Source organism: Pimephales promelas, chromosome 20 (assembly GCF_988280905.1).
Source record: "Pimephales promelas chromosome 20, fPimPro1.hap1.1, whole genome shotgun sequence".
Lineage (NCBI taxonomy): Eukaryota > Metazoa > Chordata > Actinopteri > Cypriniformes > Leuciscidae > Pimephales > Pimephales promelas.
In genome coordinates, this window is record NC_142788.1 from 29,147,613 (window position 1) to 29,168,567 (window position 20,955).

The 20,955-nt window shown below is 36.3% G+C and overlaps 1 protein-coding gene and 1 long non-coding RNA gene across 5 annotated transcripts in view; one reads left to right on the forward strand and one right to left on the reverse strand.

Moving 5' to 3' along the window:
* LOC148970675 (uncharacterized) overlaps nt 1–18,302 on the reverse strand; it is a 50,139-nt gene extending 31,837 nt beyond the window's left edge. Inside the window, exons 1-5 of the long non-coding RNA XR_016148293.1 lie at nt 18,212–18,302; nt 12,628–12,744; nt 6,356–7,845; nt 2,554–2,843; nt 1,603–1,656 (exon numbers count right to left, since the gene is read on the reverse strand). This is a non-coding gene — a long non-coding RNA (uncharacterized LOC148970675). The remainder of the gene's footprint in view (nt 1–1,602; nt 1,657–2,553; nt 2,844–6,355; nt 7,846–12,627; nt 12,745–18,211) is intronic.
* The window catches only part of slc1a7b (solute carrier family 1 member 7b), a 57,012-nt gene extending 36,643 nt beyond the window's left edge, over nt 1–20,369 (forward strand). For all 4 annotated transcript variants that reach the window (XM_089124706.1, XM_089124707.1, XM_089124705.1 and 1 more), the window contains 9 exons: nt 2,572–2,787; nt 5,603–5,645; nt 6,533–6,767; nt 6,853–6,952; nt 7,618–7,851; nt 8,195–8,389; nt 12,005–12,139; nt 12,636–12,735; nt 18,232–20,369. In XM_089124706.1, coding sequence (XP_088980832.1) covers nt 2,572–2,787; nt 5,603–5,645; nt 6,533–6,767; nt 6,853–6,952; nt 7,618–7,851; nt 8,195–8,389; nt 12,005–12,139; nt 12,636–12,735; nt 18,232–18,495 — 1,522 coding nt within the window. In that variant the 3' untranslated portion in view covers nt 18,496–20,369. The remainder of the gene's footprint in view (nt 1–2,571; nt 2,788–5,602; nt 5,646–6,532; nt 6,768–6,852; nt 6,953–7,617; nt 7,852–8,194; nt 8,390–12,004; nt 12,140–12,635; nt 12,736–18,231) is intronic.
* Nucleotides 20,370–20,955: the final 586 nt, after the last annotated feature.

Genomic DNA, 20,955 nt, shown 5'->3' on the forward strand with positions numbered 1-20,955 from the left:
GTTACTTTGTGCCCCTTTCTCCCCTATTTGCTTCCGTCAGCCTAGTTTTAAAATAATCGTGTTTAACTGCAGAACTCGAAGTGAAAAACTACATTTCCCATGATGCTGTACAGAAAATCCCTCCAATCAGAGTCACCACAATCAAACCACACCAAAGCTCCGCACGAAATTCAGTGTATATGCACATGCATACGTTGTATAAAACAGCATATTTTAAGTTTGTTACAATAATCAACATGTTTAAATTTCTCCATTTTAATTTTATTATGCTGTTTGCAATGCTTTATGGGATTGTAGTTCTTTACCTAACTAAAGCCATTAAATACCTTAAATCTTTTTTTTTATTTTTGTCCAATTAAAAAAATACTTTTTTGCTTCAAATAAAACATTTGTAGTGTTGGGAATGATTCACCTTGTTCCCGGCTGACTTGGTTCATGGCTTTTACCGCTTAAATGAACTTTTTGAAAATCCTTGCAAGAGAAATTAATGGGGAAAAAAAACTTCTGGAACCAGCGCTGCTGAAAAAGTGGACGAGCACTAACGCACTCTGAGGACTATTTTTAGCATTGGAAAGAAATGCAAGATAAACTCCATACTTAGATGAAACATAACTGAGAAGAACTAATTTAAGTTTCCCGAGCTATGAAAGAGAGAGAAAAAAATCCTCTGCAAAATGCAAAAAGAGTGCTTTTGCGCATATTAATAAGCAGAGTCCACCTTTAAGTCTCTGAAACAATAAAATATATTTGGAGGAGGAACCTAAATATTAATTACATTTGTTCGCCTACATCTGTGTCTGCATCACAACCTTATTGTACACAGTGATTTTAAAAAATAAAAAATAAAATCTGAATCCATCCGATGCAGAAAAGGAAATTATGTGAATGTGAAAAAGCAATATTTTAGCTTGAACCTCTCATTGCACGATGCCCTGCGGTCATTAATATGTAATCTCAGGCTGATGGAGCCAGCTGTTCATCTGCACAACAGAGGCTGTTTAGAGGGCACCTTCTCCGGCGCTAATCTCGTAGCTTTTGTGTGGATGCCTGACTGCTCGTGTGTAGAGATTTAGCCATTCCCAGAGGGATGAGTGCGGGTGGACATGACAATGATGTGCTTTTTATAGGCACCCTAAAAAAAAAACCCTGTTAAAAGGCCTTGAAAGGTCAAAATGTGGCCTCTAAAATACCATCAAGATGTGACGAGATGAGATGTGCTGCATAAGACAATTCAAGAATCCAACTTAGGCTGTTGAGGAATGTAAGGTTTGAATATAGTTAGGTGAATGCTCATCCTCTACGGGGCTCCGGAAAGAAGCGTGACGGGAGACAGGGATATGTTTGAATGTTCAAACTCAATGACACGATCCACAATTTTTTGATTATAAAAGGTATTGAAAGTGTTTTTTTTCTAGAATAAACAGAATACAAAGACACATCTGTGTATATCTAATAACTTTAAGTTACACAAACATAAACAGTAACTCACTATTTCTATAAAACAACGTCACATTGGTTTATGACCAATGTGACGTGAATTACTGTATATAACGCTATATAACTAAAGTTCGGTTGCACTATAAGGCTTTTTTTTTTACTTACGAGGAGTTTCCGTGGGTGTCTGGCTTGTGCTGGAGGCTGTTCGCTTCTTTCCATCTGTAAAAAAAAATATTTTCAAGATTTGTTATCACAACATTTTTTTTGTGTGTTTTGTCAAATCAACTTAAATAATTTATTTAGTTAAGATAACTTATTATTTTGAGTTTCTGATGATTAAATCAATCTCCTTCGTTGTATTAACTCACTTTTTCCAGTTCCATCAACTTAAAATTTCAAGGCAACCAGGTTACTTCATTTTTTTAAGTTAAACCAACAATATTTTTTTTACAGTGTAACGGCTGCCATACGGATCTAAGCCCAAGTAGACGAGAATACGCATGACATCACATTTTGTGAATTTTCCAACCCGATCTCACGGGAATTCGTACGAATTTTACGAGGTGGCTAATTCGTAACAATTCGTACGACCTCACTCGTACGATTTTGCTAAATCGTACATATTTTACGAATTAGCCAATTCGTATGAATTCATACGAATGACCTACCCCTGACCCCGCCCCTAAACATAACCGTCACGTGGGTTTCGTTTCGTGGGCAAATCGTACGAGTGAGGTCGTATGAATTAGCCACTTTTGAATCACTCGTACGAATTGGTCGTGAGATAGCGTAGGAATTTTCACACCAATTTTGACGACTGAGCCTACAGGCTGATAGAGGCAAACATAGTGGACAGTCAAAGTGTCTTTCTTTCTAGTACATTATGGTTGGCTCATAAATGTACAAATGAAGACTCAATCTCAAAGAGTTTAGGTAAAAACCTACAAAGCCTCTTCAATGAGTTAATTTCAGCTGCAGCTCTACAGATGGAAATAGTGCCATTATTCATTCACTTTGAGTCAGTTCAATGTTGATTCAATTCAGTTCAATAGCAGTGCCTGTGTAGCAAGATTAGTCAAATCAGCAATAAAGCAGCTGTCATTCATTATTACATACCTGTCTGCTCTCCGTCAGTTTGATGTCCGGTCTGGCGGCGCTGGATGCAAAGTGTTCCAGTCGGCTGGGCCTCATCACGGTCTCCTACTACCTGTGGACAACTTTCCTGGCTGTGGTGGTGGGAATCGTCATGGTGTTGATCATCCATCCAGGTGGAATGGCACAGAAAGAAGATTCAGAGGACAGCGGGAAACCCATCATGAGCTCCGCTGATGCTCTCCTGGATCTCATACGGTGAGAAAGCCCTCATGTTTCTCCCTCATCATTCCATGGAACATGGGACACGTGTTCTATGGAACACAAATGAAACATGACTCATGATATTAACCCAGCTAATACGGAATGTTCTCAGAACGTTCAGCCAAGGTTCTATCAAAGTTATGAAGAAACATTCTTCTTGTAACATTAATAGAATGTTCATTCAAAGTTATCTGGTCTTTAAAGGGTTAGTTCACCCAAAAATGAAAATTAAGTCATTAATTACTCACCCCCGTGCTGTACCAAACCCGTAAGACCTTCGTTCGTCTTCGGAACACAAATGAAGATATTTTTGATTAAATTTGAGAGCTGTATAACTACCACATTGGCTCCTAAGGGACTGCCTCTTGACGGCCCAGAAAGTCAATGAAGAAAATGTTTAAATATCCCAAGTGACTACCGTGGCTCAACTATATGTTTATCAAGCGACGCGAATACTTTTTGTGCGAAAAAACAAACAAAAATAACGAGTTTATTCGACTATTTATTTTCTTCCTTGTAGGCCAGAAACGAGACTTCCTTAGATTTCCACGACGCATGCGCGAGATTTGCGATCTGCTTACACCAGCTTACACTACTTCAGATCGCAAATCTCGCGCATGCGTCGTGGAAATCTAAGGAAGTCTCGTTCTGGCCTACAAGGAAGAAAATAAATAGTCGAATAAACTCGTTATTTTTGTTTGTTTTTTCGCACAAAAAGTATTCGCGTCGCTTGATAAACATATAGTTGAGCCACGGTAGTCACTTGGGATATTTAAACATTTTCTTCATTGACTTTCTGGGCCGTCAAGAGGCAGTCCCTCAGGAGCCAATGTGGTAGTTATACAGCTCTCAAATTTAATCAAAAATATCTTCATTTGTGTTCCGAAGACGAACGAAGGTCTTACGGGTTTGGTACAGCACGGGGGTGAGTAATTAATGACTTAATTTTCATTTTTGGGTGAACTAACCCTTTAATAACGTTAGCACAAAAACATAGGTCCCGCTTTATATTAAGTGGCTTTAAGTATGTACTTACATTGAAAAATAAGTACAATGTACTTGTGCTCATGTTGTGTTGTAAAACACTTTTTGCTGCTATTGAGGTGTGATCTGGGTAAGGTTAGGGACAGGTATGGTGGTATGGGTAGGTTAAAGTGTAAGGGATGGGTCAGCTGTGTAATTACAGATGTAATTACATAAATTATTTACAGCTGTAATTACATGCTGGTATTTTAAAAATATAAGTACAATGTAAAAACATGTATGTACACAATAGGTCCATTGTATCCAATTATTTGTTTCAATGAAAGTACATAGGACTTAAAGCCACTTAATATAAAGTGGGACCATTTGCACAATTATTGCATTATGATCTTGTTATCAATTAAGAAACATTAAACAAAATGGATAACTTAATTGAAATATTAGCAAAGTTCTTGTTAGTTTTTGTTAGCTGCTAAATTGCCATTTTCATTATCATCAATACCTGGCAAATAAAAACAGAATTTGATTTATGAATGACTAACAACTTGGTCAGTAATATTTCACAATGAACTGCCATCACGGATACAATCTCCAGCAACCCGATTGTGTTAGCAGTCAAAATCTCACATGACCTGTTTGAGAGCACGCGAGCGTTTAAATGAGTCACAAACACACGTATAGAAGGATTAGGAAACTATTGTAGATTTGAGTGTTTTTATAAATGCACAGTACTTGGACACTTAAGACACTTTGCAAATAATTGCATTAGATAATAAAATTAACTACAGTATAAACAAACACAGTCACACAATATTGACTGTCTTCAACACTAGATCTGTTTTAGGTTTGTGTGTTTTTGCTTGAAAAGTGTGCTTGGTTTTATTTTTTGTTAAAGTGTCAAAATGCATCTTTGTGTCACTGTTTGCCACAAACTTTTCAATATTTGTGTCATTTATACTAATGCCAGTGTTGGTAGCTTTAATCAACTATTGTATGCAGCAAATGCAGCCATTATTTCTGCCTTCGGGAATCCACATAAATGAAATAAATGACTCTCCATCGTTACACACACTCCATCAGCTGAAGGTCATTTTATTAGAAACATATTGTAAACTGTTGTTTGTGTAGACAAAGCCATTTAAAAGACTCTCAATACACTCAGAACCTTCATGGACTGCTGAAAGGATTATTTGGTTTAATCATTTATTTAATTAAAATGACAGATAAAAATGCTTTGCAGTGTCATTGTTCATTCCTGCCCACGTAAAAATAATATCCCCAAAAAATTACCACTTAAAGCAACAATAAGTATGATTTTTTTACCTTAAAATAAAGTTTCCAAAATCGTTTCAGTGGTTCATCAAGTCATAACAGGGTGAAAGGCACTTCTGGATTAAAAATATCTTCATTTGTGTTCTGAAGATGAATGAAAGTATCACGGGTTTGTAATTAAATGAGCGTGAGTAATTAATGACAGAATTTTCATTTTTGTGTGAACTGAGTATTATCATGTTACTGTATATATAAAATTCCAAAATGTATATGTTCAAAAATATTAATTCTTGATTTCATGAATTCACCCCATAATGGATAATTTTATATCTCTAAAAATCTGTCACCAGCAGATTTTTTTTTATGAAGTTGGCCTTCATTTATTGTGTTTTTTGTTTTCGTTCACAAACTGAGGAGCTGCAAGGACAGTTTTTATGAAGGATACTTTGTGTGCATGTTATGCTTTCTAGAAATATTTTAATAAAAGCATTCAATTCTTTAAACACACTCAAGTACTCATCTAACTTTAATATATATTTATGTCCCTGAACAGAAACATGTTTCCAGCCAACCTCGTTCAAGCCACATTTCAACAGGTAAGAATCCACAGTTGGCCATGAATTAATAGTCACTCTCCTTTTAATGTGTTTTAATGTAAACATTTGATAGTTAGCGATTAAATTCTAAACATAAATGCATGAATGCATACTTGAGAATCTGTGATTCAGATGCGGCCACTGCTTTTGTCAACACTCGCATGAGCACCTTACATTAGCACTCGCATTAGCACTGCAACAGTGATTTTCTTTTTCAGTATTTTGTGTCTTGTTTTCCAGTACAAATATCCAAACATTCTTAAATCAAGATACGGCATGAAATCTTTTGGATTTTTTTTAAAGAAATTTAAACTTAAAACAAGAAAAAATATTTTTCAATGGAGTAAAAAATAAATAATTTAAAGAGAAAACCTTTTTTCTCATGTCTTGAGTGTATAAACTCTTATCTTGTGCATTTTGCTTCTCGAGTAAATGCATTTTGATTTAGAAATGTTTAAGCATTTGTACTGGAAAACAAGACAAAAAACAGAGGAAGCGGTTTAGATACTCTGCAATTAGGATTGCTGACTAACGGGCCGTTACACGACAATGTTTTCAACTAAAAACAGAAAACATTGTACGCGTTTTAGCCATTCAATTACACGACAATGGAATTTTTTTCTTCAAACAAGTTTTCAAAGTGCACGTTTTTGAAAAGCACAGCGTTAGCATTTGTGAATTTGTGAAAGCGATGCCGTCATGCATATTACCTGTTCAGTCAGCGTTTCTTTACGATGTGACATCGCCACCTACTGGCTGGACAGCAGAATACAGCGTTTTTAGCCGTTTTCGCAGATCAGTGTGAACAGGAATCGACTGGATCATAAAGTGCTTGTCAAACTGAAAAAAAAAATAAAGAGATTCATTAAAAAAACTTGTCTCTTTAGTATCGTACCAACAGTGTGCCCATAATGAAGTCGCCCAAGGCGACAGTGGCCGCCAGTCTGATGGAGAGCACCACTCGCCGCACGCTCATCTACGGGATTCAGGACGATAACGGGACGGACATCCAGAACTTTCAGCTGGATTTGACCCCGCCTCCTGACGTGGTGATGCGAACGCTTCCTGGCACCAGTGAGGGCATGAATGTCTTGGGGATTGTCATTTTCTCTGCCACCATGGGTGAGAATACTACAACAAATGACATATGTGTTCATATTTGTATATTATATCTCACATTTGCATATCGCTGGTCATTTTTGCGCAGGCATAATGTTGGGCAGAATGGGTCCTAACGGCAGTGCACTGGTTAACTTTTGCCAAAGTCTGAATGAAGCGGTGCTGAAAATCGTTGCGATTGTCATCTGGTAAGATTTTTTTTTGTTTTTTTTTAATAAAAAGGAATTTATTTATTTATTTTGCGTTGATCTTAATGTTGAGAATGTTAAAACATTACCTACGTAACCTTGTAAAGCCTAACATATGGAATGATAGTTTGAAAAAATCTAGTTTATTTGAACATTTAGACAAAAATTTTATGGTCTTTTTTTATGCACAGAGTATATATAGTGAGAATATAGAGCTCATACTCAAAGAGGAATAACAGCAAAACAAACATATAATGCAATGCAATACAATGATTATTGAGAGATGAACAAATAAACCTTACTCAAACGCCTGATGGACCATTTTTGATACATTTTAATGGAAAAAAAAGATGTATGGATAATCAAATAAACCTAAGTTGCTTCAGTCCAGTAAGTGTTAATCTTGACATATCACTAACAATATAAAATGTAGTTTACTTTTTAAAAATCAGTAAAGAATTCATAGCAAAAAGACTAGCAATTATACTAAATGGCCTTAAAAAAACGTCTGAACTATCACTCAGATGACATTTGGTAGATCGTTCATGTGCAACAGATTCTTCAGCAAAAGTTTTGATCATATTGATCATTTAGAGGCCTTATAAACTTTTGTTTCAAATATGATACTGTTGGTGGCTATATTTGAATGTATTGTTTCTGTGCAGGTACTTCCCGTTTGGCATCGTGTTTCTGGTGGCCGGTAAGATCCTGGAGATGAGCGACCCGTCGGCGATGGGGAAGAAACTCGGCTTTTACGCTATAACTGTGGTGATGGGCCTCATTCTGCACGGCCTCTTCATCCTGCCCAGCATGTACTTCTTCATCACCAAGAAGAGCCCCATCGTCTACATCCGAGGAATCCTGCAGGCGCTGCTCATCTCACTGGCCACGTCCTCCAGGTACAACACATCCCAACACCAGCCGAGGACGAAAACACAAAAGCCAGTTCCTCAATCACACCATCCTCCGAGAAGTGACCAGTTTTTAGTTCACTCTGAAATTATTTTTAGTATGTTTTAGCTTACCTCAAGGGCATCCAAGATGTAGCTGATATTTTTAGGTCAAACCGTTCTTGTCTGTCAGTCATATAATGCAGGTCTATGGTCACCACCTCAAAGAGCATGCACAGAGAAGTCCAAATTAAACATGATTAAATGACTCGTAAATGTAAGTACACATTGATGGCCTAAGACACGAACAGTATTTATATCGTTTTAACACGAGATCCTTTATCATCTGCAGTTCTGCCACTCTGCCTATCACCTTCAAGTGCCTGCTGGAAAACAATCACATCGACCGGCGGATCATTCGCTTCGTGCTTCCCGTGGGAGCCACCATCAACATGGACGGCACTGCGCTGTATGAGGCGGTGGCAGCCATTTTTATCGCCCAAGTCAACAACTACGAACTAGACTTTGGCCAAATCATCACTATCAGGTTTGTTTACAAAATTTAAGTCATTTAAAGCTACACTGTGTGATTTTTACCCCCATCTAGTGGTGAAAAGGTATATGACCATCCAGTGAATATTAGTTCTGTTCCTCTCAATTCCGATTTCGTTTTAACTCCTACGGTGGCCAATGTAGTCCAAGATTAACATGGCTTCCAGTTCGACCTCGTCCATGAGTGTTAACTCAAACGTAAACGCGAAAGGCGAAGCTTGAATTAACTTTCAAGATGTAGGGGCAACATGGCGGCCGACATTAGAAACCCTTACCCGTATGTGTTTTCAATGGCATATTATACACTCACGAGAATACTTTATTACTTGAACGAAGTAAATATACATTAATGAGCACACATATTTTTGAAAGAACTAAGTGTTTTTAGCTAAGAATAAACTAAAAGAGTTACACAGTGTAGCTTTAAGTTTCTCCCCCATAAAAGGGTTTTATTGAAATACAGAGTTCTGTCATGAAACTCTAGATGGCGGCTGATTGGTCCTTAACTCAACCTGCTCGCAATCACATCACTCTAGGGCACAGCTAATTGGTTCCTGCTGTATCAGTAGCCAATCAAGTGCTCAACATTCAAATACTTGGTCTGCATTTGCTGTAGCAGTTGCTTTGTGCTCTTAGAAACCCTCCATAGATGTAGCAGCATGTCTTACAGCAGCGTGTCGTGTGTGTATTAACAGTAGTAAGTCCTGTACATTTTCTACAACAGCAATAGTAGCAGAAATAACAGCAGTTGAAGCAGTGTAGCAGATCTATTCCACAAGACCAAACGTATCAATATTGTCACATCCATTACCATGACAAAGTTGTTATGACAGAACTGAAGTGCAAATATAATGAAATACAACTATACATAGACTGCATGAGGCTGAATGATGGCAATTAGCTAAAACTAAAATCTTAAAAATTGAACTTTAATCAAAATCAAATAAAACCTTCAACTCAGTTTACATTTGGCTAGTTGCCAAGGCAACATCTCTCATTTCATTTAGTATAACTTGATGCAGTAAAGTAACTAAGAGTAAAATAAAAATTAACAAAATTAATTTAAATTGTTCATTTAAACTATAATACTTTCTCAATAAAACTGAAATAACACTGGTATGAGAAAAGTATCACTATTTGACCCATCCACCCATCAATCTGTTCACCAATCTTAGAAGAAATGGTTCTATTTAGAACCAGAAATGGTTCCATCCCCCGCTTCATATATTGAATTTCAAAATGTTTTTTTTTTTTTTTGGTAACAGGTTCTATTGGCCAAGTATGGAAGAAATTAAGAGTGTATAAAACCTTTTAGGGGTTCCAAATACGTAGCACTGATAGAACCTTTTAAGGTTCTATATAGAACCTTTTCTTCAAAGAGTGTAGCTAACTGGCTAGCTCTGGATTTACAGTATTTCGCGCATACAGATCTTCATGATCCAGAGGCTGAATGAAGCTGAAGAGACACTTTAATCCAACTCCATGAGCATTATGTAATAGCAGTCCATTATTTATGCAATTGTACAATTTTTAAGTAGCAGAATAACAATGCAAAGATTTGACCTTTTCAAAGCTCTCTCCACGTTGAAGTGGCCCTTCAATTTGTACAAGTTAAACAAATTCATAGAAGTCGAAGTGCTCTAGTTTAAAGAGTTTAAATGCAATTTCAAGTTGCATTACTGTCTCATTAGGAACGAAAGTAAATATAAAATATATTTAATAAAAACTGCACAAATATTCCCCAATATCACCGTACCACAGTTTCATGTTGTGCTCAGTTTGAACTATAAAGCGTTTATTTATTTTGGCGCCATGTTTCAGTTTCAGTGACTATGTTTGCTGACATCAGTAAAAGTGTGCCCACCTCACATGCCAGATACGCTGGTTCAAATCCCGCTCGGAGCGGTGCGAGGAGGAGTTACACAAACTCAAATATGCATTTACTAAACCTAACCAAGAAATATCATATAATAGAATTAGTTTCTAAACAATCTGAAAATTTAACTTGCCATTCAAATGTTTTACAAATAATTGACTGTCCGCTTCACATGCGTGCTTGATAGAACCACCGTCGGTTAGATCTGTTGGCACGCACCATTATCCCTCCATCATCCGGTCTGGACTAAAAGGAAAACCAAGCACATAAATCGAAGTGCATACTTCAGAGTTCAATACATCATAGAGTGGCATGGAGACCTCACAATCTTGCGAACGAAAGGTCAGATGAAGAAATGGAGGGTAAGGAGATATATACGGATAGAGAGCATTTTGGGCTGCGCTGTTACAGGGATAAACTCCGCCGTCACATGGCTCTTACCATAGGATTATTGTGCAGTTTTCAATTGTTCCCCCCACCCATCCCAAAATCCCTCAACTCTCTCTCTCTCTCATCCCTTGCTTTCAAATGCTCTGTTGCCAGTGTTGGGGGTTGAGCAAGCCTGTTTCATGCATAAGCAATGCATTTATTGCAATGCCCATATTAACAGGTCACAGAATTCACTTTACATTGCATTGCTTATATAAACACCAATTTACACTGCAATCAATGCAAAACTCACATAAGCAATGCAACAGCTGCATACCTGCAATAGTTGCAAATATGTTTTGAAATGCCTATATTAACAGGTCAAATTCACTCTGTACACGCACATTTACTCTGCACAGATCACATTTACTCTTCTAAGCAGCACAATAGTGATATATTTAATGCAGTGGCCATGTTAACGGGTTATAGCACCTGCATTGCAATAGCACTATGCATTGCAGGCCCGTGTATTACCAGGTTACTGCATTCATTTTGCAAGTGTATAGCAGTGCAAAAGTGCCTATACGTGTATATTTTCTCTGTACACATCAAATTCAAAAGTTCAAAAGTATCAAAAGTATCAAAAGTTATCAAATTCTCTCTGTATGCATATGTAGGGCAATAGCACAATGCATTTATTGTGATGCCGATATTACCAGGTTACAGAATTCACTCGGCACACGTATACAGTGCAATGTCAGCATGCATTCACACTGTTATCAATGCAATAGCAGAGTAAACTTACTGCAGTCCACATATAACAAGTGACAGAACTCATTCTATACTATTACTTCTAAAACGTACAAATTGTAGTCCTTTACTGACTCCAAATTACATGACAAAAAAGGCCATTTCAGGTAATGACAGGTTCCTCAAGGCAGGACTTATGAGAACCCCATTACTTCACTAGAAAAGACCAGAGCGACTTCTATTCATCCTGTTGCGTTAAAAATACTGTGTAGATCGAAGTGTGACATCGATATATGTTATTGCTCAACAAAGCAGTGCACATTATATATAACTGTGTGTTGAAAAAATGTGCGTCACTCGAGTTGACTAATGTTCTTCTAAGTATTTGAGCTGTTTTTTGTTCAGTTGCTCATTCTGTGTTTGATTTAGTGTGTACATTTATACTGTTTGCTTTCGTCCAGTAATAAATGAAGGCTGTTTGTCTGTCATTCAAAACAGTTGCACGCAGTTGTTGCTCATATATAATGTGATAGTTCCCTCCAAATTGAATTGACCAAAATGTATTTACTCTTAATTATCTTTGTTGAGTAATGATTTGTTGATCATGTTTTCCAGTATTACAGCGACCGCAGCGAGCATCGGTGCAGCCGGGATCCCACAGGCCGGCCTGGTCACCATGGTAATAGTGTTGACATCCGTAGGACTGCCCACCGATGACATCACTCTCATTATCGCTGTTGATTGGGCCTTGTACGTTTTTTTTTTTTTTTTAAATGTATTTATTTATTAGAACATATTACTTTATTTCCATGAACGAAAAAAAGGAACAGGAGGAATAAAAAATCTTGTAATACCTGTCCCCCCCATAAGCGCTGGACCCCAAATGCCACAACTGAATGATTTTGACAATAGCAAACTGTGATTTATGGTATCGAATGCTTTGCTTAAGTCGATGATGTAATTCCAGATGTAATTTTTTCTATAAGTTGAATTAATGCCAAAACTGTTGATCTTTTTTCTCTAAAGCCATATTGCTTTTCAGTAATTAATTTATATTTTTCTAAAAAAAATATTTAATTTTTGGGCAAACCATTTTTCAAGAAATTTAGATGACACAGGTCTATAATTGTTAAAGTCTCGACATGTGCTGTATATTTTTAGACTTTCACATAGTTAGATCTCGGGAGCGGGCTGGCGGTATTTAAGTGAATCTTAACATCAAATCTGTTTGTACTCACCTCTTCAGAGACAGATTTCGCACCATGGTCAATGTGATGGGAGACGCTCTGGCCACGGGAATCATGGCCCATATCTGCAGAAAGGACTTCATCAAAGAGGGAGATGGGGTGAGTTCCCTAAAAAAGATCATATCTGTAGTTGACAAATAACATGGACATATTTAATTCCATCCAAATCAAGATAAATCATACATAAGATCTTGTATTGCCAATGCAATAAGTCTCCTCCAGCACATCCCAAAGACTTTTAATGAATTTAAGCTCTGGATTTTTCATTCTCCTCACAACCATTCTTTCACAATCTGAGCCTGATGAATCTTGACATGGTTGTTTAGGAAATGAAAAATGACACACTCCATCACTCCAAAACCCATCACTCCATTAGGGTTTGAAGAACTGTTCAACATGATATAAACATAGGAATCACAGCAATAATGATTTAATCATAGACTCTTAATCAGTTGCCTATCCAAACTGTTTTTTGTTTTGTTTTTTGTTAAAAAATTATAAATGCAAAATAGGAGCATTTTCACTAGTGCTCTCAATACTTTTGGAACCCACTATATATATGAAGAGTTCAGATGCAAAAGCCTCTAAATGCCATTTGAAATTTTCTTCTAAAATGATGATTTTTATCAAGGTTGTATATTTAAGTTCAGTAATTTCACTTAAATGGCAATGAAGATTACCTATTAATTGTCATTTAAGTGAAATTACTGAACTTAAATATACAAGCTTGATAAAAATGGTCATTTTAGAAGAAAATTTCAAATGGCATTTAGAGGCTTTTGCATCTGAACTCTTCATATATATATAGGGAACGTAATGTATGTTGATGTATTGTCTATTGGGTTTAGATGCAACACAACGATTTCAGGAAACCGTTTCCACACACTCACACCTGTTTCCAAAGCAGCTTTACTCAATATAGCAGTTCACAAACCCCACAGAGAGGAGACAATGGCAGGGAGAAACCTTGGGAGGATCGAGCTCAATACAACATATTCAACTATATTTACACAAACACAAAGACTGAGTTTGATCCTCCCAAGGTTGTTTCCTCACAATGGGGTTTGTGAACTGCTGTACTTTGTAAAGCTGTTTTGAGAATAATATGAATTGTAAAAAGTTGCATGGATCTGAATTATATTTTACACAAGTTCATATATCTGTCCTCATGAAACACTGACAAAGACCAGTGTAATTTTATTTTTACAGCCACAACGTGATCATGATAATGAGGGAGATGTGAATATAAAATAAGCATGTTTTCTAATTGATGAACTTGGTTCTCAATAACACAGGAACACAGGGTTTCAAAGTTGTTTCCTTGACAATAGGAAAGGTCACCCGATTCATAACTCTAAGGAATTAAAGACGTAATTACAGAGATATCTCAAGGACACTGTATTGAAAATCAGAACAAACTAAGTAGTTTGAGAAGAGTTTGTGATTATTATACAGTATATGTCACGACAAGATAGAAAAACAGGGTTTCTTAGGAAATATATAAATATGACATGATATTACAATGCTGATGCCAGCATTGTTAATCAGTTTCATAAAACTTTCATGGACCCCAAAATATTTTGTTGGATTAATATCTGAACATGCAAAAGGAAGAACAGATCCTTCGCTTTTAAACACACACACACACACACACACACATAAATCTAGCTTTGTGCAATCTTTTTTTTAACACTTCAATGAGGTTACCAGTAAGTTTAATTAAAAAGCTACATTTTGAACGTGCATAAGAAATGATTTTATCAAAATGACCTGGCCTTTCTCTGTTTCCCAGCAGCAAGAAGTCATTTAATATGCTTTGAAACTGCTAAATAGTTTGGGTTTTTGTAAATAGGACAATTATCGTGCTAATTTAGACTATGTTTTGTGTCATATTGCACTGGCATTACAGAAAACTAGTTAATTCTAGTTAAAGTCCCCATGAAATCAAAATTGTTTTTTTGGCTTTTAGTATGAATGTGTTAGTCTTAATGTTATCTATAGGCTTGTGTGCTTCAAAACAATTACAAACTTAGGATTTAGAAGATATAAGTATTAAAAACTCTAATTTCCACTGTGCACTTCAGCTTCTCCTCGGATTTTCTGTCCAATCAAATGCTCAGTAGAATCTCAGGCTCCGCCCCTTACACTATAAATAGAATCTGAAGCTGCAGCTGAAATCAGTCACTTGTTCACACATTTACTATTTTCTACATGGTGAATGGAGACAGGGAATGATTCAGAGAGTGTAAATATGCTTTCCATTGGGGCGAATGAAATCTGGTTTCACGTTAGTGTCACTTAAAGGATTAGTTCACTTTTGAAAAAACTTTTGCTGATAATTTACTCACCCCCATGTCATCCAAGATGTCCATGTCTTTCTTTCCTCAGTCGAAAAGAAATTAAGGTTTTTGATGAAAACATTCCAGGATTTTTCTCCATATAATGGACTTCAATGGGAACCGGATGGTTCAAGTATCAAAAGACAGTTAATAACTGTTTCAGATGCAGCTTCAAATGTCTTTAAACGACACCAGACGATGAATAAGGGTCTTATCATGCGAAACGATCGGTTATTTCAATGCTTATTCCAAAAATGTAACTTTTCTAAGGACAAATGCTAACCTTTCTCCATTCTGTGAGGCGCGTTTGCAACGTCACGTAGTACGTAATTACGTTCAAAAGGTCACGGGCGACGTAGCCAGAAGTACAGAGTCAGTGTTTACAAGTTGAACGCATAGGTTGAACGTGAAAACTAACTCAAACGGCGTTTACAAAAAAGGAATTAAAAGGTAAAACAACGATGTCGGACGATTTTGATTCTGTACTTCCGGCTACGTCGCCCGTGACCTTTTGAACGTAATTACGTAATACGTGACGTTACAAACGCGCCTCACAGAATAGAGCAAGGCTGGCATTTGTCCTTAGAAAAGTTACATTTTTGGAATAAGCTTTGAAATAACCGATCGTTTCGCATGATAAGACCCTTATTCATCGTCTGGTGTCGTTTAAAGACATTTGAAGCTGCATCTTAAACTCTTATTAACACTATCTTTTGGACCTTGAACCATCCGGTTCCCATTGAAGTCCATAATATGGAGAAAAATCCTGGAATGTTTTCATCAAAAACCTAAATTTGTTTTCGACTGAGGAAAGAAAGACATGGACATCTTGGATGACATGGGGGTGAGTAAATTATCAGCAAAAGTTTTTTCAAAAGTGAACTAATCCTTTAAACAGCTGCAGATCCGGTCTAGAGACAGAACAGCACAGAGCGGATCATATGGTCGAGTCTCGCAAACCAGAAAACGTATCGGATTCTGCACAGAATGCTGTATTTTAAAGCGATATGTAGGAGATTAGGAGAAGAAACAGTTAAAGCTCAATGACTCTGGTCAAGCTGTGAAATAAACTAAACACTATTGGCTATTTTAATAAAGGAGAGGAGCTGTTTGATATGTCCCGCCCTGTCTTCCTGTTTCAATGGAAATTACATCAACACATTGAATAATGCTGTGTTTCAAGGCACTTCAGCGGGCCTTTAAAAGCAAATTTGACATCTTTCTTCTGACCACTGTAATCAATCTTTCGATATTTTTTCTTTTGCTATTGGAGCCAATGTGAATGGAAAACATATATTTTAGTTTTCATTGTAGTTTTCATTGCAAATGGTTAGGGAAAATACCATTCGTCTTTATTTTTTGCTAAAACCTGACTGAAGGCACATGTACGCCATACGTTTGGGGGCTGTCTTGAATTATTCTTCAGCACATGAGAGTGCTTCTGTGACCGTGATGATCTCATTTTTCCACTCTTAGTAATTAGGAAGTGATTTAGTAGACGCTTTTATCCAAGAGCCACTTGTAGTTCAAGGACTATTTAACTGATTAGTTCAAGAGCAAAAAGTGCCCTCACTACATTATATTTGAACTCAAATCAAAACTTGCATCTGTAACTGATGTGAAACACACAGCCGAATCATAGCCATGCTCATATTCGCTAAACGGTGCATGTGTTCGTAAAATATTGCTTAGTAAACACGTTCAATTTGAGAAATTACTATAAGCAAATATGCATTAAAAAGTTTAAAATCTTCCTGACAATTGCCACTTGATAAATAGTTAAATAGTGTATATATATATCAAAAATAACATCTGTGCTATTTCTATTTCACTACTTAAATATCATTTTTTGTTCTGTGGATGTCAGCTCATGTGTTGCGGTCATTAAACCAAAAGGAAGGTTCAATTTTCAATTTGAAATTGTTGCTTGAAATGATATGCTCATAACATTAGTTAACATGAACTAACAATGAAAAATACTGCAGCATTTACTAATCATTTTTATTAACTAAAATTAACTATGGTTAATAAATGCTGTAAAATATACATTGTTCAGATTTGCATCAGAAGGCGTTTATTAACCCCCTTGAGTTGTATGGATTACTTTTATGATGGATGGATACACTTTTAAGGCCCTTGCACAGTGAGTTCGAAATTCGCTTGCGAAATTTCCGCACGTTTAAATATAAATAGAACCTCACGTTATGTCAATCACGCTTGCACACTGCCTCCGAAACTTTGGTATGTCATTAAAAAAATGTAATTGGGTTCGATTTTCTGCGTTTTTCGCATGTAGCAAGCAGTTGACAATTCAGAGCCACCGAATCACAAATACGAAAAAACGTGTATGAAAATTTCAGATTCTTAGGGCCTTTAGGGATTCAAAAACTTAGTTACCATTCACTCTCATTGTAAAGATTGGAAGAGCTGGATTTATATATATATATATATGTAACTCATATATTAAAGATTATGAGTATAACATCAGATTGTGTTCGTCGAAAAGAAGAAAGTCATATGAGTAAATTATGGGAATTATCATTTATGGGAAATTTACTGTAAAAAATAACCGTGATTTTAACGGTAAAATACTGTAAAAATGCTACAGTGCAAAACTGTTAATTGGTTAACAGAAAGTTTTTTTTTTCTATTCAGTTATGTACATTATGGTTTTATGTTACATTTAATGTTGTTAAATTAATGTTCATTGCATTTTTTAATTTCATGTTTGTTACCATGATGGTGTTTAATGTTTGTGTGAATTACACTGCGCAGCTTCTTAATATAAGTATTCACTTTTGATGAGCTGTGATTGCTCATGTAACTCTCATTACTGCTGTGATGATTGTTGGTTGTCAGTGTATTACAATGGTCTAAAACAGATATCAATACGTCAATAAGTTGGTAAAATCAAAATTTTATCAGAAAATAAAATACGGTTTATTACTGTAAATTTTAAGTTAAGTCTGTAAAACCATTTACGTTCCTACCGTATTTTTGACGGTAATGTTCTGGCAACCACAGCTGCCGTTTTTTTACCGTAAAAATTACGGTTTTATTTTTTACAGTGTAAATTATGGGAAAATTTATTAGTAAATTATGGGAAAATTTTCTTTTTTTTTGGCTGAAGTAACCCTTTAAATTCGCAACTTTGGATAGAAACATAGCAATGTTAACACATGAGACCTTATTGTAAACTCATTCGAACAAAGCAGTAAAAGAATTGTTTCATTTGCCTTTTCCTGTTTCTCCATAGGTCCCTCTCATCTGCGAAACAAAGCCCGTGACTAACCCGGGTTTGCCAAACTGTCAGCAGAACAATGGTAGTTTCCAGCCGCCGCCACCAGAGAGCAAACCCGAGCACATTCCTCCAGATGTGGCCCGTCTCATGCAGCTGGAGGAAGGGGTTCGTCCACCGCCTCTGGATCGGAAAAAACCACCCATTCCCCCGCGCCACCTGAAACACAGAGACAAGGAACATTGTGCCATCGATATGAACGGTCTCGAGACTAACGTATAGCGACCATCAAAACCTCTCAGGGCTCAGACTGAAAAAGAGTCCACGCACACGGGAACGGACGACGTGTTTAATTTCCTTTCCGTTTTTCTCTGACAGTCACGAGGCAACACATGGTATGATCCTGCACATATGGGCCAATGCCACTGTTGGCAGCACATCCCAGTTGACCCGATCTGTGCATTAGATAATGCCAGGATGGAAAGAGAAACCAGGTCACCAAGCCAGCCTGTTTCTTTGGGTTCAGAGAGCCAAACTTTTCCTGTAGCTCAACAGAAACGTGATTCAAGACTGTCAAAAAGCACGAGTGAATTGTAAATACAACATAGCTATGTACTCTATGCGGCGTGTTTTTTTATTTCTCAAGTTTATATATAATTTTATATCTTATATTTGGTTCTTGTCTCTTTGAGCAAGCCTTGTAAAATATTGTAAAGATCGCAGTTGTGCGTGAAAATCGACATTGACTGTGGTGTTGAATGTTTTATGTTATCGGATGCACTGAGAAAAATGATTTTCTTGCTCTTGTTTTCCAGTAGAAATATCCAAACATTCTTAAATCAGGAGACAGTTACTTGAGAAGCAAAATTACATAAGATAATTAGACTTAAAAAATGAATTGACTTACAAATATGACAAATCTTTGCCAGTGGGGTCAGAAAAACAAACTTGTTTTCCCTTTCAATTAAAAAGCAGAAAGCACTTGTTTTATCACTTAATTTTGATATTGTTTTAAGAAAACAAGCCTTGTAAAAAGTATTTTGCTTCTCAAGTAAATGTATCTTGATTTAAGAACGTTTCAATATTAGAGCCAGACCGATATTATCGGCCAAGATTAATCATTTTACAAACTATCGGTATCGGCAGTTATAATGGCCGATAAATTAATATTTCAAAATTAAAATAAAAATGGATGAAACACGCTTCAACCATGTCATGTTGGAGTTGTATAAGTTTGTCCACCAGAGGGCACTCTACACCGTCCCTGGCCTGTTGGCAACACTCGTTTATGACGCGCAACACATTCTAGCTAACCACAAAGCTAGCTAATGCCACTATCATCAGTGGAATTTAATGAGCTTTGTTAATTAATTAATGAGCTTTGGTTCCTCCTCTGTTCTGTTGCGACAATAAAAGAAACACATTTCTTTTTAAATTGCATTATCATATTATTTTAATTAAAACTCATACATAACTACAAATAACTAATGTTAGGGAAATCTGTTAATGTTTTGTTGTGCGTTCCTGAAAAAAATAAAATAAAAAATATCGGCCGATATATCGGAATATCGGATTTTAAAACCAACAAATATTTGTATCGGCCTTCAGAATCGTTTATCGGTCAAGCTCTATTCAATATTTGCAGTGTAAAACAAGAGGAAGAAAATCAGTTTTTCGGTGGACATTCTCCTATCCCGTTCTTGTGCGAAACACATCTGGGTCGGTCCTACTGTTAAGCGCTCAGCGAATTATTACAACGACTAATTCAAAAAGCACTGACGAAGCCACTTTAGGTAAGCAGTGCTAATAAATAAAAGTGTGATCACAGGCATATATGAGCTGTGAAATTGCTGTATGATTATTCAAAAATAAATATTGGTATGTAATATACCATGCACATCTCAGAAAGTGTGCTAAATTAGTCCAGAAACACGTTATGCAAGTATGAAACCCAGATAATTCTTTGTGAGGAATATTATCTTACATGAATTTTTCTGTACATTATCCTTTATTATAAGCTTTTCCGTAAGTTTTGAACGATTTCATGTCATTTTTATAAAAATGGTTAACTCAATTTGAGTGCTTTAAAACTTGGTGATGTTAAAAAAAGAGCAGATGAAGGGCCCAAATGCACAATAAATGTTCATATTTTTTTTACAATTCTTATACACAAGCAATACTGAGAATAGTTGCACTGCATTATGAATAGTGTGTGGTACATTTAAAAAAAAAAAAGTCAAATCATGCATGTGTGTGTTCATGTGCACTGGTTACAAACCTACTCGTTACCTTCATATGTCTGTGCCAATAAACTGGATGTTTATAGCCTCTACCTGAAAAATAACTTATCAAAACTCATTTACTGAGCAAGACACTTTTCTTCTATTCTTCTAGACATTTTATGCTAATGGTCACTATAGAGTGCACCTTATTGGCTTCTGCGGTTCCTTTAACATGCAAAAATAAAGGTTCTTGCTGCAATATCATAGAAAACCCATTTTGAGTTCCAAAAAAAATAGTTTCAGTGAACAGTTTTTAAAAGAACCATTTTTTTTTATTAGTGCGAAGAACGTTTTAATAATCTTAAGAACCGGACTCCGGACCAAACTACAAGTGTGAACGCACCCTATAGGTTCTTTAGAGAACCTAAAATGATTCTTCTATTACATTGCTTTGAAAACCCTCATATGGAAGCAACACTGAGAATCTGACAGTAGTTAATCTGAGTGTGTGCCAATACCA